This window comes from Zea mays, chromosome 6, assembly GCF_902167145.1.
Source record: "Zea mays cultivar B73 chromosome 6, Zm-B73-REFERENCE-NAM-5.0, whole genome shotgun sequence".
Classification (NCBI taxonomy): domain Eukaryota; kingdom Viridiplantae; phylum Streptophyta; class Magnoliopsida; order Poales; family Poaceae; genus Zea; species Zea mays.
In genome coordinates, this window is record NC_050101.1 from 127,980,391 (window position 1) to 128,006,860 (window position 26,470).

The 26,470-nt window shown below is 46.0% G+C and overlaps 1 protein-coding gene across 1 annotated transcript; it reads right to left on the reverse strand.

The window, feature by feature from the left end:
• Nucleotides 1–4,386: 4,386 nt before the first annotated feature.
• On the reverse strand, nucleotides 4,387–16,419 carry LOC103629978 (probable flavin-containing monooxygenase 1). The gene is made up of 4 exons (XM_020539476.2): nucleotides 15,771–16,419; nucleotides 5,798–6,032; nucleotides 5,508–5,683; nucleotides 4,387–5,404 (listed from the first exon to the last, which is right to left on the reverse strand). Exons 1-4 carry the CDS (start codon nucleotides 16,239–16,241, stop codon nucleotides 4,682–4,684), a joined length of 1,605 nt encoding a protein of 534 aa, XP_020395065.1. The 5' UTR covers nucleotides 16,242–16,419; the 3' UTR covers nucleotides 4,387–4,681.
• Nucleotides 16,420–26,470: the final 10,051 nt, after the last annotated feature.

The window sequence follows — 26,470 nt, forward strand, 5'->3', positions numbered from 1 at the left end:
TATGTAAGCTTTAATTGTGTTGCCATCAATCACCAAAAAGGGGGAGATTGAAAGCTCTCTTGTGAGTTTTGGTGTTTGGATGACAACTCAATTAAAGGACTAACAAGTGTACTAAGTGTTGAACAGGTGCTTAAGGTAAAGCCTACAGGGTTCAACACAAGTGAACAAATGTGATGGTCCAAGAACTGGATTATGGATACATAATGGACATCACAAGTAAGTTGGACATTGCAAAAGTGATACTCGGGTGCGTAGCTCGGAGACAACTGATCAAGCCAAGGACGGAGGCAAGAAGAGCTTCGAGGTACCAAGTGCACGGGAGAAGGTCAAGGAGGCTGAGGAACCCAAAGCCAAGGGTGAAGAAGAAGGCTTGCAAAGTCAAGGGTGATCGAGTTGAGAACAGCTACGGCACATCAAGGATCACTACATAAGAACGTGACTTACAGCCAATGAGGTAACAGCTACAGTTATGTGGTGTAAGTCATAAGGCTCAAGAACAAGCTCTAAGAAGGAGATCAAGGTCACTAGAAGGAGAACAAGTGTCAAAACCAGGACTGGAAGCAGCCCAAAAGAGCTAAGTTCATCTTGATCTTTAGTTTGGGTTGTTCCTATGTTTGGAAATGTTCTATGTGACCTTTGCAGGATGTTGGAGCTAAGAAATGTCAATCCAGATCAAGTCAAGCCGACTTGATGATTTATGAGTCCAACATCAAAGCTCGAGCATGTGAAATGCTATGGATGTAATAATTAAGTGAAGGTATGTTTCTAGACTTGGTACATTGGTTTTAGTGTACTAATATACTTGTCTAAGTGATAGAAACAGAAAGAAGAAGAAAAGGAACGAGGTGCAAAGGCTTGGCTGTGTACAGTCAAGGTTCTGCTCAGTCTGAGTGCACCGGACTGTCCGGTGGTGCACCGGACAGTGTCCGGTGGTGCACCGGACAGTGTCCGGTGGTGCACCGGACAGTGTCCGGTGCGCCAGGCTAACTCTGGTGAAAAGGCCGCTCTCGGGAATTCGTCGGTAACGTTCGGCTATAATTCATCGGACTGTCCGGTGTGCACCGGACTGTCCGGTGAGCCAACGGTCGGCCGGGCCAACGGTCGGCCGCGCGATCTGCGCGGGACACGTGGCTGAACCAACGGCTAGATGGGGCACCGGACTGTCCGGTGTACACCGGACATGTCCGGTGCGCCAACGGCTCCAAGACTGCCAACGGTCGGCTTCGCCATAGAAGGAAAGAAATCGGGCACCGGACAGTGTCCGGTGTGCACCGGACTGTCCGGTGCGCCACCCGACAGAAGGCAAGATTTGCCTTCCTGGTTTGCTTCCAACGGCTCCTAGGCCCCTTGTGCCTATAAAAGGGACCCCTAGGCGCCTCAAGCAATGTAGAAGTGCAGCCAACAAGTGTAGACTTCACTGGAATCAATTCTCGCTCTCCCTCTTGTGTGTAACTCTATAGTTTGTGTAGAAGGCACAGCTATAAGCCTTTAGAGAGAGGAGTAGTGCTGCTAAGAGCTAGAGCAAGGTCTTGAGCGTATCGTTACTCTACCGAGGTGCTGCCGAGAAGTTTGTAAGCAGCCACGGTGTTGTTGTAACCCATCTCAATAGTGAAAGGCTCTATCTATCATATTGACAGATCTGAGCAAACGGAGGAAGGAGTTGAAATAGACTCCAAGCCCGGGTGTGGCTAACTCCAACGAGGACTGGGCAAGCATTTCAGGCTTGGCCGAACCTCGGGATAAATCCTTGCGTCTGTGTGCTCTGTTCTGTATTGTATCCTGACTCTCTGTCTTACTCGTCTTTATATCTGCACTTCAATACTTATCTGTGGTATAAGCTTTATTTGAAGTGCAGGACATTTTGAGACAGGATCTTCTATTCCGCTGCAACCTACTCGAAGAGTCTTCTCACTCCACTGCGTACTAAGTCTTCGAGTAGAGTAAGATTTTAGTTTTAAAGTGATAATTTTTATTCGCCTATTCACCCCCCCCTCTAGGCGACATCCAGATCCTGTTCCCGGGTCAAAGGGAACTTTCATTCCTGTTCCTCGTGCACCTTGGGAGGATATTTCTATGGATTTTGTTTTGGGATTGCCTAGAACAAAGAGGGGGAGTGATAGTGTTTTTGTCGTTGTCGATCGTTTTTCAAAGATGACACATTTTATACCCTGTCACAAAACTGATAATGCTTCACATGTTGCTGATTTATTCTTCACTAAGATTGTGCGTTTGCATGGTGTGCCAAATACTATTGTTTCTGATAGGGATGCTAAGTTTTTAAGCCATTTTTGGAGAACCTTGTGGTTTAAATTAGGAACAAAGTTGTTGTTTTCTACTACTTGTCATCCCCAAACTGACGGGCGAACAGAGGTTGTTAATCGCACTTTATCTACCATGTTGTGGGCTGTTTTGAAGGATAATTTGAAGTTGTGGGAGGAATGTTTGCCACATATTGAGTTTGCTTATAACAGATCAATTCATTCCACAACCAAGCTTAGTCTATTTATGGTAGTATATGGTTTTAATCCTTGTGCTCCAATTGATTTGCTACCTTTACCAACTTCTGAAATAGTGAACTTGGATGCTACACAACGTTCTGAATTCATTCTTAAGTTACATGAAACACCTAAGTTGCAAATTGAAAAGATGAATGAAAAGTATCGTATTGCTGCTAATAAAGGCATGAAGGAAATGAAATTGGAACCTGGTGACTTGGTGTGGGTTCATTTGAGAAAGGATAGGTTTCCTGATTTGAGAAAGTCTAAACTCATGCCACGTGCTGCTGGTCCTTATAAAGTTCTTGCAAAAATTAATGATAATGCATATACACTTGAGTTGCCTCCAGATTTTGGGGTTAGTCCCACCTTTAACATTTCAGATTTGAAGCATATATGGGTGACGAAGATGATATCGAGTCGAGGACGACTCCAATTCAAGAGGGGGAGGATGATGAGGACATCACTTAAATATATACAATGAATGGACCGATAACACGATCGCGTGCACGACAGCTAAATCTCTAGGTACGTTCTACCCTAGTCAATTGTGTTTCAGAGCTTACGCTTGGGGCCATGGATGTTTTGATGATTAGGAACCTTGGAGAGGACCAGCAAGGACTTGGGAAAGGCCAAGGTGTTGAGTAGGAGCAGCAAGAGTGCCCACAACAGGAAGGAGATCAAGTCCGACTCGGCTGCGACTCCATCTCAGGTTCCAGGACCAGTCTGCACTAAAATGGACGCCCAGGAGGCATCCGGACTCCTATTGTGACGGACTTGATATGGTTGGAAAGATAAGGAGATTATCTAACCAACCCAACTGGTTCCACCTTAAAATTCATCCAGAGTCAACGGGAATCGTCGAAACAATTCAGCGTTCAGATTCTGTTTTGGTGCCGCGTCACCGTCTGTTGGGCCGTTGGGCCGTGTATCGCGTTGGAGCCCATTAGAGGCGAGACCAGGGGTCACGCACGCCCTAATACTCTATTTATTCAGCAGCCGCCGCCACATTAGGTTTTGGGTTTTGCTTAGATCAATCTGTCATCGAACAGTGTCGCCGTCATCGGTTTGTGAGACCCCATCCCGTAATCAATACAATTTGGTTGCGTTTCTTTCCTGTTCTTGCTTGTGTTCTTGATTGCGCTTGCAGGGATAAGCCTTCGTGGCGAGGTCACTCGTGTGTCACGGGTGATAACCAACGGAGCCGTGGTGTAGTGATTGCGAGGAACCGTTCGCTCGGAGCCTTGGATCATCAACGTCGAGATCTCCACTCAATCAAGTTATCGTATCTAATGGAAGATCGGGCCTCGTCTACTATCAGGAGGGGTATTAATAGCCTCCCCTCAAATAGAGTCGTTTCTCAAATTTTTGGGCCCATCACTGCTCACAACACCATAACTGGCTTCACTGGATCCCCATCTCCTTTTCTTCCTCCATCATTGTCTGTATCGGTGCACAAATGCATGTCACTCATTCAACTTTTGGTGTCCTTTCGACAAACTCCATTCCTCTTCATGTGAACAACGCTCTAGTTTCACCACATATTGTCAAAAATTTGATCTTTGTTCACAAACTAAAGGACCGGTGAGGTGACTAGAGAGAATGAATGGGAGCCATTAAAAAATTCTCTCTCGAAAATAGCATCGTGATTTTGATCCTGACTTCGACGACCCTACGAGACGTTTGAACCTGCTTTAATATAGTAGAGATATATGTATTTCGAAATTTAGGGATCTTATTCGTTCACCGGTAGACTAGTGCCTATAATCTAATAACTCCATTTTTGAATGTTGATATATATATTTTTGAAATGAATCGGGCAGAAGAGCTACCGATTATATCGATAAAGACGAGAGCCTAAAATAGGCAAACAACAACCTCACGAAGAGGATTTCAACAAAAAACTGATACAACAAAAACTATACCAAAGAAATGTTCATATAGATATATACGTAGGGCGTGCGTTCATAGTCCGTTTGATTGGTTGGCCACATGGTCTTATCTTGGATCACTATGTGGGTTAAATTTGTCTAAACTTATGGTATACATAGCAGCATAAGTGGGCCCGATTTGAGTAAACAACATGGGCCTAACCTATTCAAATGGGTAATTTGGTAGCCCGGCTTGAATTGGATCAAAGATTTGGGTCCTTATCTTGGTAGTTCGTAAAGTACACAGTACAGCTCTCACTGGATGCCGGCGTAGTCCGTTGGGCCGTACGGCTGCAGGCACTCCGCCAGGAGGCCGGCCTTCCTCCTGGGGCGGTGCCCCATGTCCCGGCAGAGCTGGTCGTGGTACCACGTGGTGACGGAGGCGATGCACGACTTGAGGAAGAAGCCCCCGCACGCCCGCCTCGCCCAGCGGCCCCACCGCGCCCACTCCGCCACGCCACGCTCCATGTCGCGGACGGCGGGCAGGCGGACCGCGCCGTCGAGCAGGTGCGCCACCCACTTGGCCATCATCTCGTACGGGTAGATGCTGGAGCCGCTCTCGGCGTACCCGACGACGGCCATCTGCGGGACCCGCGGGTGCACGCAGTGCCTGTAGAGGGGGAGCACTGCCGCGCTGCCGTCGTCCGCCGCGACTATCATGTCGCCGAACCAGGGAGAAGCCAGCACGTCCCGCAGCGGCTGGTCGATGTGGAAGCCCGTGGAGAGGATGACCACGTCGGCGCCCACCACGGCGCCGCCGTCCAGGACGAGGCCGTCCGCGCAGAAGGCAATGGTGCCGCGGCACCTCCGGAGCTCCACGCTGCCGTCGTCCACCCTGTCGTAGAATCCCTCCGGGAGTATGCCTAGCCGCCAGCCCAGGCTCCCCTGCGAGAAGCTGCAGTCCGGGACCATCCCGTGCTTCTGCATCGGGATGCTCCTCTTGTAGTAGACTTCGGCCAACTTCGAGATAAGCCATCTCTGCAGGGATGCATTGACTCCATCGATCAGTGTGTTGTGTGTGTCGTGCTTGCAGTTGCAGGACAGGACATGAGCTAGTGCCAGACTGCTAGGTAGTCTTTACCAGTGGAGTCAGTGTCGTGGCGAGAAGGCTGAGCAGGAACCCCTCTCCGGGCTTGTGAACCATCAACTCGGTCCATCGAGCCGAGGTGAAGGTGAAGAATTTCACACGCCGAGCAACTTTAGGATCCACCATCCAATGGGCGCTTCTGTAGACCATTGTGCACGGGTATCTGCTACCTGTCAAACGCAAAGCACGCAGTCACGGATACACAATAATCTCACAAACTGAACGATCATGATATGGTTTTAGTAACTTGCAGAGGCATCAGGCAACGCAAAAAAGCATCACACCGTTGGCCTCGGCGCACTGTGCGACGATGTCCATGGCCGACTTGCCGGCGCCAACCACGGCGACAAGCTTGCCCCTGACCAGCTCGGCGGCGTCCGCGTGCGCCATGGCTGAGTACTCCATGGAATGGAGCACTCGCCCGCGGAACGCTTCGGGGCCTCTCCCGTCAGGAAACCTGGGGAGCTTCGCCACGCCATACCTCCCGACGCAGAGGATTAGGAAGTCGAACCTGTACGTCTATATGCAACAGGGTACCAAGATTGTTATTTCTAGGATCGGAATGCGCCATTTCTGTTTTCCATTCATTGGCTTGAAGGATTCGTGCACTACGTGTACTCCATTCGCCCTTCCATTCCTTCGTTACCTTCCCACTGTTTATTAATACTAGTATTCTCGACGCGGACGGACGTTTCAAAATTTAGGGCATGTTTAGAAGCAAGAATACTATAGGGGATTGGAGAGGCTAAAATTTCTCTTTATAAGTAAGAAGAGGATTTTAACCTCTACAATCTCCTCTCATATTTTTCTTCTAAATAAAGTCTTAATGTTTGGTTCCGGAGTATGATGAGATAGAATTAGAATTACTCTACTTCTAATTTGTTTTTGTTTAGATTAGTTTTATGTAAGATAGAGTGACTTTAAAAAAGTTATGTTCAAATGCTAAATCATCTATCTCTCTAAAATCTCTTATACGAAGCCACTTCATGGAATAGAGTGGTTCCATTCTAGCTGGCTTCAGGACCAAACCCTAACCAAAATAATCATATTGTATTCTATTTTTTGCACTATAATACATAGCCAATATTTTTTTAAGGAGCAACAGGGTCCACGCATGACATTTGTTCTCAAAAGATTGTGCTGCATAGTACGCCAGACTACCTACGACTTACTTCCTCTGTTCCTTATCTTAAGGTCACGAAGATTTGTCCTAAGTTAAAATTTTAAAACTTTGACCATTAATAACAAAATATTTATAAACATCGACTAAATAAAAATGAAACTATTACATTTAATATTAAAACATCTAGCACAATATATAATTTCTTTAATATAAAATAATTATTTTTTTATAGATATTGATGGTCAAAAGTTTCAAAACTTTGACTTACGACAAACTTATCTTAAAATAGCGGCTATTAAAAGATTGACCACCGTAACGCAAATGCGAAAAACCTCTTGCTTCCATGCTCTGGCCCATCGCGGATAACAAGCATCGGCTTCCAGCAGATACCGCAAACCTCTCCCCTTCACGATGGTCGTGTGGGTAGGGGTAGATATCGAGCCAGCTCGACTCGTTATGGCTTGTTACTGTAACGAGCAAGCTCGTCTCGAATCGTTATACTAACGAGCTAAACATCTGGCTCGGCTCAGCTTGTTAGAAAGCTCGAGCCAGCTCGTTAGGCTCACGAGCCACACAACAAAATATAAAGATCTATGTACATAAACATATATATAACCGAAAAATCATATTTTAAATGTTTAACACTATAAACCCAAAACCTTTATAATATTATTATTGTATCATCGTACTAGTTTCTAACTTGAGTCGATTCCACACCTAACTAGGACTGACCCGCTGTGTCGCATTAACTACGCCTGGCGCCGAGCCACATAGGGCGAGTTGATCCACTTACCACCCATAACCAATGGGCCCCTAGGCCTGCGGCCTACTCATGACATACCAAACCTAGGCTTGAGCGCGATGGATGCCTACATGCCTACAACACGAAGAGCCGCGCCGAGACCCAGGCTATGACGACCTAGGGTCGACACGGCACAAAGACGATAATAATGACGTTGTGACTCTTCGGTGCCCACGTCACCTGCCATAAAGAGTACGACCAGGGATGCCCAGATGACCAGGGCATAAACGGACAAACACGACTTTACCAAGGTAAGACGCTCCGTTTTACCATGGTGTAGTTATTAGACAGATATATTCCAGATTGTAATCTTGATTTCTTTCCAACCAACCGGACGTAGACAACACATGATCTCCTTGATTGTTGGCGCTGATATCGCATGTGATACGGCGGCCTCTGTTAGCGTCCGGTTAGGGTTTGGTACGATGTAACCTCCGCTGCTTTATCAGCCTATATAAATACACATCCGCGGCTGCCCAAGGGCAGTAGAGAATGCTTCCTAATTCCTTCATGGTATAAGAGCCAGTGTTTTTCCGTGAGAGGTCTCCACCGAGTCTCTCATGGCGATGGAGTCATCGTCGTCTACCTCCGCCATCCCCACCTCCTTTGCCATACCTGTTAGTGAAAAGCTCATAAAGGGCAACTATCTTCTCTGGAAGGCGCAGGTCCTGCCGGCCATCCGCGCCGCCCAGCTTGATGACATCTTGATTGGCGTCGAGATCTGTCCACCCAAGACCATATCAGATGCAAGTGACAAGACTGTCACGGTGGCCAATCCGGCCTATGCTCGATGGATTGTTCGCGATCAAGCAGTCCTTGGCTATTTGCTCTCATCGCTTTCACGCGAGGTGCTGAGTAGCGTCGTCAATTGTTCCACGTCAGCCTCGGTAAGGACAACTCTATCAGAGATATATTCTTCGCACTCGCGCGCCCGCAAGGTCAATACTCGGATCGTGCTGGCCACAACCAAGAAAGGTGCTTCATCGATGGCTGAATACTTTGCAAAGATGCGTGGCTTTGCTGATGAACTTGCTGCTGCGGGTAAACCCCTTGATGACGAGGAGTTCGTGTTTTTTCTGTTGACCGGAGTTGATGAAGATTTCAATCCACTAGTCACTGCTGTGGTGGCTCGTTCGGATCCAATTACTCCAGGTGATCTGTATACACAACTCCTTAGTTACGAGAACAGGATGCATCTCCAGACCAGTTCATCCTCGCCTATGCAGTCTTCGGCAAATGCGGCGTCTCGCGGACGCGGCATGTCTTGGGGGCGCTCTGGTGGCCGTGGCTTCTCTCGTGGCCGTGGCTTCTCTCGTGGCCGAGGTCGTGGCAGGGGTCCCTCTCGGGGTGGTTTTCAGTCATCCGGGCGAGGCAACAATTCTTCTGGCACTACAGATGTAGATACCTCCTCAAGGCCACGATGCCAAGTTTGCTCAAGAGTTGGCCATACGGCCCTAAATTGTTGGTACATGTTCGATGAGAATTATGTGCCGGATCAGCGCTCGGCGAATTCTGCCGCTCATCAAAATGGCTCCAATGTTCCTTGGTACATGGACACTGGAGCGACGGATCATATCACAGGAGATCTCGATCGTTTGACGATGCATGACAAGTACCCCGACACAGATCAGATCATTACTGTCAATGGTACAGGTATGACTATTAGCAATATTGGTAATGCTATTGTTCCCACATCATCCCGTCCATTGCATTTACGTTTTGTTCTTCATGTTCCATCCACCCACAAGAATCTCATATCGGTTCATAGACTTACTAATGATAACGATGTGTTTATTGAATTCCATTCATCTCATTTTCTTATTAAGGATCGGCAAATGAAGGTGGTACTGCTCCACGGCAAATGTAGAGACGGCTTCTACCCACTACCGCCACATCCTGACCTTTGGTTGAAGCACACTTTTAGTTCTACTCGTGTCCCTTTGGAGCATTAGCACAAGCGTCTTGGACACCCGTCTCGTGATATTGTTCATCGTGTCATTAGCAATAATAATTTGCCATGTCTTAGTAATAATTCCACAACTTTAGTTTGTGATGCATGTTTACAAGCCAAGGCACATCAGTTGCCTTATACTATTTCCATGAGTCAATCTAGTGCACCTCTCATGCTTATTTTTTCGAATGTGTTTGGTCCAGCAATTGATTCCTTTGGTCGGTATAAATACTATATGAGTTTCATCAATGATTACAGTAAATTCACCTGGATTTACCTTCTTCGTCACAAATCCGATGTTTACAAGTCCTTTTGTGAATTTCAGCACTTAGTAGAACGGATGTTTGGTCGCAAAATCATTGCTTTCCAGTCAGATTGGGGCGGCGAGTATGAAAAACTCAATGCCCACTTCAAAACTGTCGGTATCCACCACCATGTGTCGTGTCCTCACACCCACCAGCAGAATGGTGTAGCCGAACGAATGCACCGTCACATTGTCGAGGTTGGGCTCGCCCTCCTTGCTCAATCATCTATGCCGCTCAAGTATTGGGATCATGCTTTCTTGGCTGTTGTTTATTTGATAAACCGCACACCATCCAAAACTATTGCCCACGACACTCCCTTGCACAAGTTAACAGGTGCCACTCCGGATTACTCCTCACTTCGTATTTTCGGGTGTGCATGCTGGCCAAACTTGCGCCCATATAACCAGCATAAGCTCCAATTTCTACCCGGTGTGCTTTCTTAGGGTATAGTAACATGCATAAAGGATTCAAGTGCCTGGATATTTCAACCGGGCGAATCTATATTTCACGCGACGTTGTTTTTGATGAGCATGTTTTTCCATTTGCCTCTCTTAATAAAAATGCTGGGGTCAAATACATATCCAAAGTTCTCCTTTTGCCACATGACTCTAGTGGGAATAATATGCTTACTGATCATGCTAATAATCTGCCTGGTTCCAGTTTACCGCTCCCCTTTCTTGCGTAGCATTTTTTGCAGGGCAATTCCGAAGTTCCCACATCAAATAATACAGCCATGGCGCTGCCCGCTTCCGGACCGGATGAACATGCAGGATCAACATCAGTTTCCGTGCCCCCTGCACCGGTCCCGTCGTCACTAGTCCCTGCAGCGTCACCTGCACCAACCGGTGTGTCGGCCAATGCGGAACCAGCACCTGAGGCCGACTCGCTGTCGTCTGGTCCCCCTATCACAATAGAAAGTGCGTCGACTGTTCCCGATGCGGATCCGCTCCTGCAGGCTCCCGGATCGTCTGTGGCTCACCAGACTCCTGATTCGGCGCCATTATCTGCTGCTGCGCCGCGCACCCGCTTGCAACACAGAATTAGCAAGCCGAAACAGTCCATTGATGGAACTGTCCGATATGGTAATGCTGCAGCTCGTATTACTGAACCATCTTCCGTCTCCGAAGCCCTTGCTGATCCACAGTGGCGAGCTGTTCTGGAGGCTAAATTTCAGGCGCTACAGAAGAATAACACTTGGACATTGGTGCCCCCCGGACCGCACTCGAAATCTCATCGACTGTAAGTGGGTTTTCAAAGTTAAATATAATGCTGACGGTTCCATTGACATGCTCAAGGCTCGTCTGGTTGCTAAGGGATTTAAGCAACAATATGGAATTTATTACGATGATACGTTCAGCCCCGTCGTCAAGCACTCCACTATTCGTCTTATGCTTTCCTTAGCAGTTTCTCATAAATGGAGTCTTCGTCAGTTGGACGTGCAAAACGCTTTCCTGCATGGAATTCTTGAAGAAACTATTTATATGAAACTAGGGGCGGATGTAGAATTTTTTACTAATGATGTCACAGTGCAATTGATGTGTAAAAAATGTTCCAATTTCAATTCAATATGTACTAATGATGCTGGATTGATGTCCAACTACACTATGAGCTGCTGTCATCTATGGTGAATACTAACAAATATTATGGACTTCTGTTAAAAACATTGCTGTCCATGGACAGCACTTGGACTAACGTGGCTCCGCCCCTGTATGAAACAACCTCCAGGTTTTGCTGACACAACTCATCCTAATTATCACTGTCATCTGCAGAAATCGTTGTATGGGCTGAAACAAGCTTCGAGAGCTTGGTATTCCCGGTTGAGTGAGAAGCTTCAAAGCTTGGGATTCGTACCTTCTAAAGTTGATGTTTCTCTCTTTATTTACAATGCACATTCCACTGCTATCTATATTTTGGTGTATGTTGATGACATTATCATTACGGGATCCTCTCCGCACGCCATTGATAATGTTCTTGCCAAGCTCAAGGATGATTTTGCCATTAAGGATCTAGGTGATCTCCACTATTTTCTTGGTATTGAAGTTCACAGAAAGGGCGACGGTCTCCTTCTATGTCAAGAAAAATATGCTCGTGATCTCTTGAAACGGGTCAGCATGGAATGTTGCAAACCAGTTCATACTCCTGTTGCCACAAGTGAAAAGCTCTCGACGTCTGCTGGTACCTTGCTTTCTCTTGAAGAGACTACAAAATATCAGAGTGTTTTTGGTGCATTGCCATATTTGACACTCACTCGACCTGATCTCTCTTATGCAATTAATAAAGTTTGTCAGTTCCTTCACGCCCCGACCGACCTTCACTGGGCAACAGTTAAGCGTATCCTTCGCAATATACAACATACTATTGGCCTCGATCTCACTACCAGACCATCTCCGTCCCTAATGCTAAGTGCATTCTCAGATGCGGACTGGGCCAGTTGCCCTGATAACAGGAAGTCTACAGGCGGGTATGCGCTCTTCCTTGGTCCTAATTTGATCTCCTGGAACTCTAAGAAACAAAGCACGATGTCACGATCAAGCACAGAAGCTGAATATAAGGCCATGGCCAATGCGACTGCCCAAGTTATCTGGCTTCAGTCCCTTCTCCACGAGCTTGGTATTCGGCTCACCGGTATTCCTCGCCTCTGGTGCGATAATCTGGGTGCTACATACTTGTCTTCCAAGCCAATTTTTAATGCTCGCACGAAGCACATTGAAGTCGACTTCCATTTTGTTCGTGACAGAGTGCTCAACAAGAAGCTAGATATTCGACTGATATCTACTAATGATCAAGTGGCGGACGGTTTCACAAAAGCTCTCACTATTGGATGGCTAAACGAGTTTAGACGCAATCTCAACCTCGACCGATTGTGATTGAGGGGGATATTAGACAGATATATTCCAGATTGTAATCTTGATTTCTTTCCAAACAACCGGACGTAGATAGCACAGGATCTCCTTGATTGTTGGCGCTGATATCTATGTGATACGGCGGCCTCTGTTAGCGTCCGGTTAGGGTTTGGTATGATGTAACCTCCGCTGCTTTGTCAGCCTATATAAATACACATCCGCGGCTGCCCAAGGGCAGTAGAGAACGCTTCCTAATTCCTTCAGTAGTATCTCCTTTCTTGGGAAGCTACCTATAACCGACCCACCTTGGCCAGTCAGAACATGAAGAGCGCGCGGATGTATAGAAGAGATGCACACGAGACGGCGAACACACACTCTCGATGAGACCAGAAGACTCAGAGGCCGAAGCCAACGCGCGAGCCACCGCGACATCCAAGGCTTAGCTTAGAACTCCAGACCCTTAGTCATCTTCAGGTCCACCCACGTATAAGAGACTTGTGAGCTCCTCCCTCTTGCCCGTTTGCGACCCCTAGTACGAGCTTTGAGTAACAAGGTGTCGGTAGCGCGAGCTGCCAAAGACTGGATGTAGGAATGTTCTCCCCAAACTAGTATAAATTTTGCGTCCACCAAGCACATCATCCGGGCCATAGAACACACATACAAATTTAATTGTCGGAGCATAGGTTTGAAACACCACAACTGCCTTGTTATAGAAGAATTCCAATCAGTTGCAGAAGTTCTAGATTTTCTAGTAGATTTGCTTCCCACTATAGCGATGCTTCTCAATTGGAATGGCGTTAGCCCAAGTAAGAATCGACCTTCGGACCACATCAGCGAATGACGGAGATCGAGATCTGTGATTGAAAACCAATGTGGACCTCCAAAGTTCCAGAGATGAAAATAAGCTTTGAAGACGTCACATTCATACACTCTAGAGTTGTAAATGGAGAAGCCAACCATCTTTGAGAAGACCGAGAACCTGAATACTCTTTCCGGAAGAGAAACGACACGAAAACCATTTGCATATCCTCCAAAAAAATGGATTGTAGCAATAAACCCAGGTTTTGCTCTGAAAGGCGAGATTTACATCGATCGAAAGAGACAACCAGTAGAAATTCCCAGTGAAAATTACCAGGGATACAATTGATAGGCTGCTCAAATCTTCTCCATATACTATCTTAGAAACACAATCCTTCAACAAAATCCAGAGAGAAATCCGGTGTGGGGAGGAGGGAGAGGAAACCGGTGGTGGACGAGGAGGCGGGTATCCAGACATGACAGCTAGAGCTGTGCGATGAGCACACAGCAGCAGGCGCACGCAAGGCGATGAGCGAGGCCTGACGCCAGTCTCACCACGCTACACGCCAGCCACACACTTCTTCTTCTTCTTCCTAAAATTGAGTGTGTTTGATTTTCTGGAAATTGAAAACGGCAGTTAAAAAGAATGGAGGCAGCCGGACTTAAATAGGGATTTCAGGAGGCAGCTAGGTAGGTGACGGTGACAGGTGAAGCGACCAAGCGCGCTGGTCGCAAAGGATGGCTGGTGGGTCGTACCGTATCAGCATGAGAGAAGTTTGAAATTTTTTGACGAGTAGAGGAGGTAGCGGAGCGGCCGCCTGCCGGCACTGGCAAGTAGCGCCTTCTTTTATGCGAGGAGAGGCCGGCAGTGACGAAAGAATACATAAATTAATAAACACTCGTTTTGGATTGTTGGTTAATTAAAAACACATGGCTGTTGCTGTTGTCCATCGACTAAGACGTGAAAAATATAATTAGCCTGGCTGTTTAGACATAGTAGAGCTAGCTAATAGTTAGTTGCATTGTCTAGATCAAAACTTTATCTCGAACTAATAATTTTAAGGCATGCTAGGTAATAAAGTAACTCCACAATAAATTCCAAAGGCAGAATTAGTCACATGTATAACTATTAGCATCTGCCAGCTACTCAAATTAATATATGCTTAGCATAATATTTAAGAGAAGGTTATATATGTGTTAGTTACTTTACTTCATGATATATGTTCTAGAAATCCTAGGGTGTTTTGTATGTGAGGGCAGAGAGACTACATCATTTTAGAGCTAATAAAGTGTCCAATCCTAAGAAGCCGTTTAGGGCAATTCATGATATATGTTCTAGAAAATCTAGATTACTACATCATAAAAATCTAGAGCCTGGAATTTGACATTTTACTGCTTTCTAATGTCATCTACCTTAGATTTATAGGGTGAAAAATGAAAATAAATTATATAGAATATCATGTTATATTTCTACTTTGAAACTGGTAGCACGCCCTTTGGACCACTTTTCTATGATAGAAGTGCATCATATAAGTATCTCTTATATACAATAATATTATATAAATATATTTCACATACAACTCTATTATCTTAGTTAATACACACTCCGTTTTAAAATAATACTCTATCCATAAATGTTTGTCGCTGTGGTATTCGTGTCAGTCAAACTGAGTTTGACTAGATTTATAGAATATATTAGCAACATTTATATCTTCGAATAATTTTACTATAAAAATAGATTCAAAGATATATCTAATGATACTAATTATGTACTATAAATATTAATAATTTTTTATATAAATATGGTCAAAATTAAAAATATTTGACTCCTCAAAAAGTGAGAATGGCTAACATTTATGGATAGAGGGAGTATTCGTTTTAGCTCTTGATTAAATGGATGATGATGAATCTCGATATATATATATATATATATATATATATATATATATATATATATATATATATATATATATATATATATATATATATATATATATATATATATATATATATATATTAATTATAGTATGAATCCATAAAAATGTAAAACAAATTTTAATTTGGGGGCGGAGGAAGTATGTTCCAGTGCGGATTTTAATTCTAAAGTTTAGAACATGGTCTAAACAGGGTCTAAGACAACTTCAAATTAGGTTGATGATCAGTAACCTCGTAATTACGTGGCACCAGATGAGAATACCTATCTATAAGATAACACCAATGTACCTGTGCCTCAGAAAACGTCGAATAAACAACTAAACACACATGGCCGATTATTGGATTAATGACCAATCCCATGTGCGCATGGACGCAAACACTCGATCTCAATCGCCATTTGGATCCTAATCACACCTCCAAACCAAACATACAGTAATACTATCCCCGACCGTGCAGCGCCTACCACCACATTCCCGCCACCCATACGTACGTCGTCATACCTGAGTGCCGCCGCCCTCCGGTTCGCCGTCGCCGTGCCGCACGGTGAGGTGCCACTCGCCCGTGCCGTCGCCGAACGCCTCGCCATTCCCGGACCAGCGCTCCCACGCCGCCACCTCCTGCTCCGTCGCCCCGACGTAGCTGGCGCCGAGCACCTTGCAGCCGAACCGGACGCGCTCCAGGACGCCGAAGCGCCGCGCGTACGCGGACAGGTACTCCACCACCTCGTCGTGGCGCGGGAAGAGCCCCTCGGCCGAGGCCGCGGACGCCGGCCACGGGAAGTCGGAGAACCGGTAGGCCGACGCCGGCGTCTGCAGCCTCGTGGAGGCCAGCGTCCGATTCCACACGCCGCCGACGGCCTTGCCGGACTCGAAGACCACGGGGCGGAAGCCCTTGGCGAGCGCGTGCTTGCATGCCGCCAGGCCGCTCGGGCCGGCTCCGACGATCGCCACGCGTTTCTTCATTGTGTCCATTTGCTTCCTGTATGAGCTGCCCCTCTTTCACATTTGTGAAGCCCCTTCGTGCGCGTGAATTTGTATGAGCTGCGTTGACGAAGTTAGGACACAACGCCTGTGCAACTTTAATTTCCCTACATTTTCCTCTCGTCCCGTAAATTGTGGGTGAAAGCGACAGAAACTGATTTTTTTGTAGAGGCGGCTATGATAATTTTAGATGCGGTTGACAAAACATTCATATAAATTAATGTACAGCTTAGACTCAAACTTTCTAACCGACTACAAATAAGTGATTTTCAGTGGCAATTATTATTTTTTGAGCGAACGACACCAGATTGTGCTCCGTTCCTATTAATAAAGAAGATCTACAACATGGTACACAAATTAAGGATTTACAAAAGGTAGCATGAGCGCACACGAGCACGCAGAAACTTATTACACTACTGGAATCGTCGCCTTTGCCACCTTAAAAACACTCGGCAAAGGCTTTGCCGAGTGTCGCACTTGGTAAAGAAGGCTCGGTATACAGTGCATCGGCAAAGTCTTCTTTGTCGAGTACTTTTTCTCGGGCACTCGGCAAAGAGGTTTGCCGAGTGCCAGGTAGCACTCGACAAAGAAAAGTAGCCGTTACGGCGACGGGTGACGCAGACGGCGTCTTTGCCGAGTGTCCCGGGTGACACTCGGCAAAGGAGTTACCTTTGCCGAGTGTCTGCTCGGTAGCACTCAGCAAAGAATCAATATTTACCGAGTGCCACTTGGGACACTCGGCAAAGAACCCGCTAGGGAGGGTCCCCATGTCAGGTTCTTTGCCGAGTGCTATGTACGGCACTCGGCAAAGCGTGTCTCTTTGCCGAGTGTCAGAGACATTACGGGGCTGTTTGGTTCGTGGCTAAATATGCCACACTTTGCCTAAGGTTAGTCGTTCGAATTGAAGAACTAACCTTAGGCAGAAAAGTTAGGCAAAGTGTGTCAAGTTAGGCATCAAACCAAACAGGCCCTACACTCGACAAAGAACCTATACCGGTGCCCAGGTCTTAGTTCTTTGCCGAGTGCTATGGTCTTGACACTCGGCAAAGAACCTCTTTGCCTAGTGTTACACTCGGCAAAGTGACCAATGGGCACCTTTTTTTTATTTGTTTTTCATATTCCATCCACACAAACAAAAGATATCACATATATATCACATATATACAGCACAGATATCATCACAAACATAAATAGCCAACACAAATATAAATATCCATCACAAACATAAGTGTTCAACACAACTATATCCAACACAAACATAAGTCTCATACGTCTTAAGCTCTGACATAAGTATCCAACACAAACATAAGTATTCTACACAAGTTCTGAAGTCTAAACACTGAAAATATAACACTCATGGAGGTGGGCGGTTCGACTGGTGCTGCGTTGGGCTGAACCCTTCCGGAGGGTTGTTGGATGCCGCCCCAGATTGGCCCTGCACAGAGAAGAGATTGCATGTGTTATATCAGGTGCATTACCAACATCTAACTACAATTTTGATACTCACAGGAGTATGGAAGAGAGCAGGGTCAATTGGAGGGAACAATGGAGGTGGCGGAGCGATGCCCTGTGTGGCGCCAAGGCTCTGCATGTACTGGAACATCTCCGCCATCCTCTGATGATCTGCCAGGCGAGCCTCCCGCTCCGCCATAATCCTCGCCTCCATCTCGTGACGTTCTCTCCTCTCTTCTTCTAGTTGAGTCTATAATATTACAAGCCAACGTTATAGTAACTCAAAGAGAAGGTATATAACTCAAGGAATGACGAGTTACAGAAGCACTAACCTCGAGTTGCTGTATGCGAAGTTGTGAGCTGTCGTGCCGAGGTCGTATGGCTGGACTCGAGCCCGTGCTCCTTGCTCTCACCTGAGACAGAGTGGGAGTGGAGGACGAGTCGATTGCCCCGTCGACAATCCAGTACCGCCCATGTCTCTTGCCTCCTCCGACCCTCATGAGCACATCGGGGTCGATCGGCTCGGTGCTCGGATCATATTATGGGCCATGGACCTCTTGCGCCATGGCGGTATAGTCATGGAGGCGGCTGTAGACAACGGGGTTGGTGTAGGCCTCGGGCCCATCATCCGGGTTGTAGGTGACGTCAGACGTCGCCTTACCCTTATGGGCCATAGCATAGGCCGAGAAGGTGGAGCAAGGCCGGCCACCATGTGACGCCGACTGCAAGAAAACCAACGAGATAGTTAGAAATAATATCTAATCTAGTGCTATATACCTAAATAAAAAAGAGGGCGTACCCATGCTTCGGCATATTGGCCCAGGCTCCGGCTGCCTTGGTGGTGGGAGGGACCTTGCATCATCATAGGTCGTTCCAGGCTAGCGTTGTGCACCTCGTCCCACTCAGCCGAACACCACTTATCCACCATCTGCTTCCAGCAGAGAGGATGTGCGGCGCACCAATGTGGAATCACCTACAAAGTAAACACGTAAAGTGCATATCAGAAGATAAAATAAAATTCATGCATGGAGTACTGGTACCAAATATGCATGACTTTACCTGCAGGTACTGGTCCCTGGTCAACGACATGGTTCGGGCTTGCTGCTTGGTTACCCTCTCCCCAAGGACGGAGCCGTGGTAGGTGACGATGGCCTGGATTCGGGCCTCATAGTGCATGTCCACGACGAGCTTTTTACAGCTCGTGGTGGCCACCACATCCGCCCTAGCCTCGTATCCAGCCTCGCATCTGAAGAAATCCTGCATACAAAAACGATGTATCCATACATTATTTCAAGAATTTGCAACGAATGCGACATATTTTACATTATACTAAGACTTACCCACAACTCTTGCTTAACCTGCTCCGCCTTGTTATTGAATTCCTGGCCGTCCCGGTCTACTGCATCGGGGGCGACGGCGTAGTGATCGAAGGTGTAGGCTGGGCCCATCACTCCGGCATACTCAACCAGTCCAGGGAAGTGTTCCCTGCACAGGAGGCCGAGGATGCCATTGGGGAGGCAACGATGACCCCCAGCATAATCCACAACCGTCCAAGACCTGTCCAAGTGATAAATAAAAAGTATTAGTTTATATTATGATTTTGAACACATAATATGAACAAGAATGAAGAACATAAAGTTACATATCTCTCCCCATCCGGCCGAATCAGCGGTCGCCTGTCCCGAAGTATGGGACGCTGAGGGAGACTCGCGGGACCTCGCAGGTAGATGCTCCTCGAACCTGAGTCACCAGAACCTGAGGCGTCCTGCTGGTGGTCGTCGTCGTCCTGAGGCGCCGCCTGCTGCTGGACAAGGTCGTCCTGCTGCGCCGCCTGCTCTGCCTCGTCCGCCGTCCTACTCCTCCTCCCCCTCCTCCTCAGCCAATTACCGCCGACCATATTTGTCCAAAAACCTGCAATTAAGAGTAAACAAATAAGAACATATAAAAAGATGTATTTAAAAACCTGTGCGAAATAAAAAGTCATATAGCATTACATCGATTATAAATAATCTTCATATGTGTCGGGGTTAGCCGGATCATAACTCTCATCATCACTATAAACCATTTCAATCTCAACACCATCGAAAGACGCAAGTTCGTCATTAATGTCATTGCCTTCAAGGATTACTAAGTCATTATCATTTTGCACCTCATCATCCTCCTCATCAACAACCATTTCAATATCTACGTCCATTCCGATAGTTTCGGTTAAATCTATCTCAAATCGCCCTTCTAGCCCATCTTCTTGGAAGAACTCTCCATCATATGTGTCCGGGTCTAAGTTGTAATCTTCATCGTTAGGAACAGGTAACCTCCCGTGCGGCGATACCTTATACACAACATCCCAACCCTTAAGATGTCCTTCGTTTGGCACGCATATGGTACATCCACTCACGATCCTCCATCCTCTAACAGAAGCCTAGCAACAGAAAATTTCGGCAGCACCTCCCCTGCACGGGGAGGTTTCGAAATCCTGCAAATAAAACTATCAGCACGATGGCTGACATGCACGCATAATTCAACGACACGATGGCCGACAATCACACACACACATATATATTCAATCCATGAGACTATAGTACGCATAATTCAACGGCACGATTTACATATTTCATTCACAAATTTTCAACGAGACTATAGCCTAACTTACATGATTTACATATCCTATCATTCACCAATTTACATGATTTATACATTCTATAATCTAATCAATAATAAATAAAAATTGACACATAACAAGTTCATACCTCGCGTGGGGGCGACGATGGTACGCGTGGCGTGGCCGGGCAGCGGTGGCGGCGCGCGAGGAGGCGGCCTCTGGCGGCGGTGGTGCGCGTGGGGCCGGCGATGGTGCGTGTGGCGGGGCTTAGACACGCGTTGGTGCGCGTGTGGGGGCGGCGGGGAGTGGGGGCGGCGTTGGTGGCGCGCAGTGGGGAGGTGCCGTGCGCGGGGAGCGGCGGCGTGGTGGCGCGCGGCGGGGAGGGGCCGAGCGCGACGGCGGGGAGCGACAGCGGCGAGGGAGTTAGTGAGAGTGAGAAGGAGAAGAGAAGGGTCTCGGGTATACGTTATGTTTTAAGCTTTGCCGAGTGCCACATCGCGGGCACTCGGCAAAGATTTTTTTAATTAAAAATAGTCTTTGCCAAGTGCCCGATCGTCGGCACTCGGCAAACAAGTCTTTGCCGAGTGCCAGCGGACGGGCACTCGGCAAAGTATATATTTAGGATCTTTGCCGAGTGCTCGACACTCGGCAAAGAAGGTCTTTGCCGAGTGTCAACTTTAGACACTCGGCAAAGAATATTTCTATTTTTTTCTTTTCTCTTACCAAACTTTTTTGTGGTATGTTCCTACACTATGTAGACCTACATGTAACATTTTGGGACAATTATAACAGTGTTTTTAATAGCTAGTAGATTTAGTTCGTTTATTTCAATTTCTTCAGAAAATTTAGATTTGAATTGCAAGTCACTTGAAACTTGGAAAACCGTGCATGCAAAAATGATATACATGCTAGTTAGCACAAGTTACGATCGATTTTAGGAGCGGACCCGAAACTTCGAGCAACATGCTCACTCAACATGGTCGTGAACTTGCCATCCAGCTGTTTAAAATTTTTATAAAACACAAACAAACTCAGAAAATCATGAAACATGTCCATGTGTCATGATATCATATGTAGAGGCTGTGATAAAAAATTGAGAATGTTTGGAGAAAGTTGTGAGATATTATGTGTAGAAACCTAAGAGAACTACACATGAAATCATAGAGTTTCAATGTAGATCTCTTAGGTTTGTACACATAGTGCGTCACAGCTTTCTCGAAACTTTTTCAAATTTTTATCACAGCCTCTACATATGATATCATGACACGTGGACAGGTTTCATGATTTTCTTACTTTGTTTGTGTTTTATACAATTTTTAAACACCTGGATGGCAAGTTCACGACCATGTTGAGTGAGCATGGTGCTCGAAGTTTCCGATCTGCTCCTGAAATCGGTCGTAACTTGTGCTAAGTAGCATGTATATCATTTTTGCATGCACGGTTTTCCAAGTTTCGAGTGACCTGCAGTTCAAATCTGAATTTTCCGAAGAAATTCAAATAAACGAACTAAATCTACTAGCTATAGAAAACACTGTTATAATTGTCCCAAAATGGTACATGTAGGTCTACATAGTGTAGGAACATACCACAAAAAGTTTGGTGGCCAAAATAAAAAAATAAAAATATGCTTTGCCGAGTGTCCACAGAAGACACTCGGTAAAGACTCTCTTTGCCGAGTGCCAGATATTTGACACTCGGCAAAGAGAAGACTTTGCCGAGTGCCGGCTTTCAGCCCTCGGCAAAGACTGACGACCGTCAGCTGTAGACGACCGCTAACGGCCCTTTGCCGAGAGCCGTCTTTGTCAAGTGTTTGACGCTCGACAAAGCATTCTTTGTCGAGTGCTTCGCTGTGCCGAGTGTCCTGCACTCGGTAAACAAACTCTTTACCGAGCGCAGGACTTTGCCGAGTGCCCGATAGAAAGCACTCGGCAAAGCCGCCGGCACTCGGCAAAGGACCGGATTCCGGTAGTGTTAATTTGAAGTGCACTACATGGAACGGCTTAGGATCACACACGTGATGCCCTAAATTTTAGATTCATCGCATCGGATGTTTAAATACTAGTCAGAGGTATTAAATATAATCTAATTATAAAATTAATTGCACAGACAAGGACTAAATAACAAGACGAGTTTTTAAGTATAATTAGTCTATGATTCGATCATAATACAATAAATATTCATTAATCATGGATTAATTATGCTTAAAAAATTTGTCCAGTCGTTTACACTTTAGATATGTAATTAGTTTTTATAGTCGGATTATATTTAATACTCATCATAGGCATTTAAACATCCAATGTGACACGGGTTAAACTTTAGTTCCTAGAACCAAACACATGCTAAAAAATTTGGCATACTTCATTTATTCTAAATTATGGTTGCTATGTCAAAACATATGTTTAATGAACAATTCAATTGAACTAAAATGATATTCTAGATACATTTGTGTCCTTTTTCAACAAATTTAATTTGATTAATTCAGTCATAGTCAATGTAGGGTGTATACGTGTGTTTATAGGGATGAGTAAGTGTGTATGTACATTTGTCTGTATATGAAGCATGGATGTAAACGGTACACATATTATCCCTGTTTCAAATTTGATTTGTTTAAGAGGGCTAAGATCCAATCTATATCCGAGTCCAGTATTCAGTATCCGATTCGTATTGAATTTTTATCCGTATTCGTATCCTCAGTTGGATATTTAAGATGTCAATATGGATTCAAATATTACCCGACACAACCTTATAATATCCATATCCAGTCTGAATCCGAAGAGAAAAAATTTGAAAACAAATATAAAATTAGTAATATCCGTTTGTATCCGATCCAATTACACTCCTAATATCTGTCAGTATCCGTATCCGATCCAATTTCACTTGTACTCCTAATTTAGGGTTTCATCACCCTTCATGTCTACACGACACTAGAAGTTTAATTTTCTATTGCAGTAAATAGGCATAGCAATTTAACCCGCAAACCTGAAACCCGATGGGTATCCGACCCGATAGGTGTGGGTACGGGTGAAGATTTTGACCCGTGCATGCAACCCGCACCCGACCCAAAGTTTCGCGTGTGCGGGTTTCTATTTCAACCCGCAAGTGACCTACACCCGACCCAAAATTTTGTTCATTCTTTAGTTTGCACAAAAATGTCTAATATACAATAGTAATTATTTTTAATAAGTAAGTTGGCTAATGATTCATAAAATATTTTGTTGTTGTTCAACATAGAAAGTTTAAAATTTGTAGATACAACTCAACTATTGTCGTTACTAAATTGCTTATAGCTAAATTATTGTTTAAAAGTGTAGCAAAGTAAAAATCCGTGGCTGACTCGAAACCCGACGGGTTTGGGTGCGGGTTTAGAATTGCACCGTTGGAGATGATTGTGGATAGGTTTAGGTAGACTTCACAAGCGTGGTTGCGAGCGGGATTTTGCTCCACCCAATCTGAATGTGACTTGTTGTCATCCCTAGCAACAAACGACATCGACCGATGTGGAGTCTTTACACAAGGCCCATGATCGTGTCCCTCCCTCATAATTTCTTGGCGCGTGTGAATCAGAAATATCTCCTTACTTTCTCTATTCCATCGTATACAAGAAAAATATCTCTTCTGACTTTAATAATAAAATATTTCATTTTTAGATATATTATATATAATGTATGCATAAGTGTATTAAAAACTAAGTATTTGTTGAGCCCTGAAATGGGCAGGCGGATGGTCGGACCGGACCGTGGTCCGGATTGTCTGCCGTAGTGGAATGGATCGTCCGAGCGTGCACAGAATTAGTTAGAGTTCTGGATTTCTTGCAGGCTTTGTTACCTAAAACTGCGAGATTAACTCGAGAACTGACTTGTAACAGGTTCAGACCTCCCCCTTTATATAGATGAAGGGCTACGACCAATTGAACCCCCACAATCGATCCAATCAACTTTACTTATCGTTTTTACCTTATGCATTAGGAGTAGCCCTAATTTAGCCTTCATCCACCTCAAATCTTTACATTGATTCTTCGACTCTACATCGACTAGAGGCGTCTTGGGGGCCTGTCGATGCCAAGACACACCCTAGGATCTGTCCTCCCCGACGGGGTCCCTCCCAGTAGGCGAGATCTAGGTCTACTATGAAGAAGATGACCCTCTATGCCATCGCGGACCGTTCGAGCCCTAGGCATGGACCGTCCAGACGTACGCAGAGAAGGAGCCGCTCCTGTGCCCAGGTCGCGGACTATCCAGCCCTGTGTCGCGGACCATCCGCGCCTTCGCAGAGAGCACCGCCGGGTGGTTCGTTCCAATGTTTGGCGCCCAGATCGGCGCCAACACACTTTTTTGGCAACTCCGCTGGGGACCAGGTGTCTAGATCTACTATAATTAGGCCCCAAAATGGTTGGTTCTAAAGATCACATCGATATCTCCCAGACAATATCCTTAGGCCGGCTATCGAAAGTGAAAGGGAATTAGGCTTACACCTATTTCCTAATTGATTTTGGTGGTTGAATTGCCCAACACAAATAATTGGACAAACTAGTTTACTCTAGTCTATAAGTTTTACAGGTGCCAAAGGTTCACCATAAGCCAATAAAAAGACCAAGAAAGGGTTCAAACAAAGCGAGCTAAAGACATCCCGAAAGGCACCCTGGTCTGGCGCACCGGACTATCCGATGTGCCACCGGACAGTGTCCGGTGCACCACCGGACAGTGTCCGGTGCACCAGGGCACTCGACGCTGAACTCGCCACCTTCGGGAAAATCAGAGGGCGCTCCGCTATAATTCACCGGACTATCCGGTGAAGCACCGGACAGTGTCCGGTGCCACACCGGACTGTCCGGTGTGCCAGCGGAGCAACGACTACTTCGCGCGCAACGGTCGACTGCAACCGCATTCAATGCGCTACAGTGCGCGCAGTGGTCAGAGCACGCGCGGGAGGCGCACCGGACAGTCTACAGGACTTGTCCGGTGCACCACCGGACAGCCAGGCGGGCCCACAAGACAGATCTCCAATGGTCGGAACCCAACGGCCAGTTGACGTGGCTAGCGCACCGGACTGTCTGGTGCGCCATGCGACAGAAGCCTTCACCAAACGGCTAGTTTGGTGGTTCGAGTTATAAATACCCCCAACCACCCCACATTCAAGGCATTCAAGTTTCTACACTTCTACACCTTACAAGAGCTATAGCATTCAATACTAGACACACCAAATAGATCAAATCCTCTCTCAATTCCACACAAAGCTTTAGTGATTAGTGAGAGAGATTTGTTGTGTTCATTTGAGCTCTTGCGCTTGGATTGCTTCTTTCTTTCATTCTTTCTTGTGAACAACTCAATTGTAACCGAGGCAAGAGACACCAATTGTGTGGTGGTCCTTGCGGGGAAGTTTGTTCCCGTTTAATTGAGAAGAGAAGCTCACTCGGTCCAAGGGACCGTTTGAGAGAGGGAAAGGGTTGAAAGAGACCCGGTCTTTGTGACCACCTCAACGGGGAGTAGGTTTGCGAGAACCGAACCTCGGTAAAACAAATCCTTTTGTCTCACTTCTTATTCGCTTGCAATTTGTTTTTACACCCTCTCTCGGACTCCTTTATATTTCTAACGCTAACCCGGCTTGTAGTTGTGCTTAAGTTGTTAAATTTCAGATTCGCCCTATTCACCCCCCTCTAGGCGAAGTAGCTGTTGCTCTGCTGTCACACCGGACAGTCCGGTGTGCACCGGACACTGTCCGGTGATACACCAGACAGTCCGGTGAATTATAGCGAAGCGCCTCTGAAAATTCCCGAAGGTGTTGAGTTCAACTTGAAGTCCCCTGGTGCACCAGACACTGTCCGGTGGCACACCGGACAGTCCGGTGTGCCAGACCAGGGAGCACTTCGGTTGTCTATTGCTCTCTTTGTTTGAACCCTTTTCTTGGTCTTTTTATTGGCTTATTGTGAACCTTTGGCACCTGTAGAACTTATAGACTAGAGCAAACTAGTTAGTCCAATTATTTGTGTTGGGCAATTCAACCACCAAAATCAATTAGGAAATAGGTGTAAGCCTAATTCCCTTTCAATCTCCCCCTTTTTGGTGATTGATGCCAACACAAGCCAAAGCAAATATAGAAGTGCATAATTGAACTAGTTTGCATAAAGTAAGTGCAAAGGTTACTTAGAATTGAGCCAATATAAATTCTCATA

Bases quoted from the DNA above. Each gene is read 5' to 3' on its own strand.
- LOC103629978 (XM_020539476.2), bottom strand. From the start codon at position 16,241: ATGGACACAATGAAGAAACGCGTGGCGATCGTCGGAGCCGGCCCGAGC. The intron at 6,033-15,770 runs GTATGACGACGT...TGTTGCATATAG, and splicing joins CGGAGGGCGGCGGCACTCAG to ACGTACAGGTTCGACTTCCT. The intron at 5,405-5,507 runs GTAAAGACTACC...GCATCCCTGCAG, and splicing joins CCACGACACTGACTCCACTG to AGATGGCTTATCTCGAAGTT.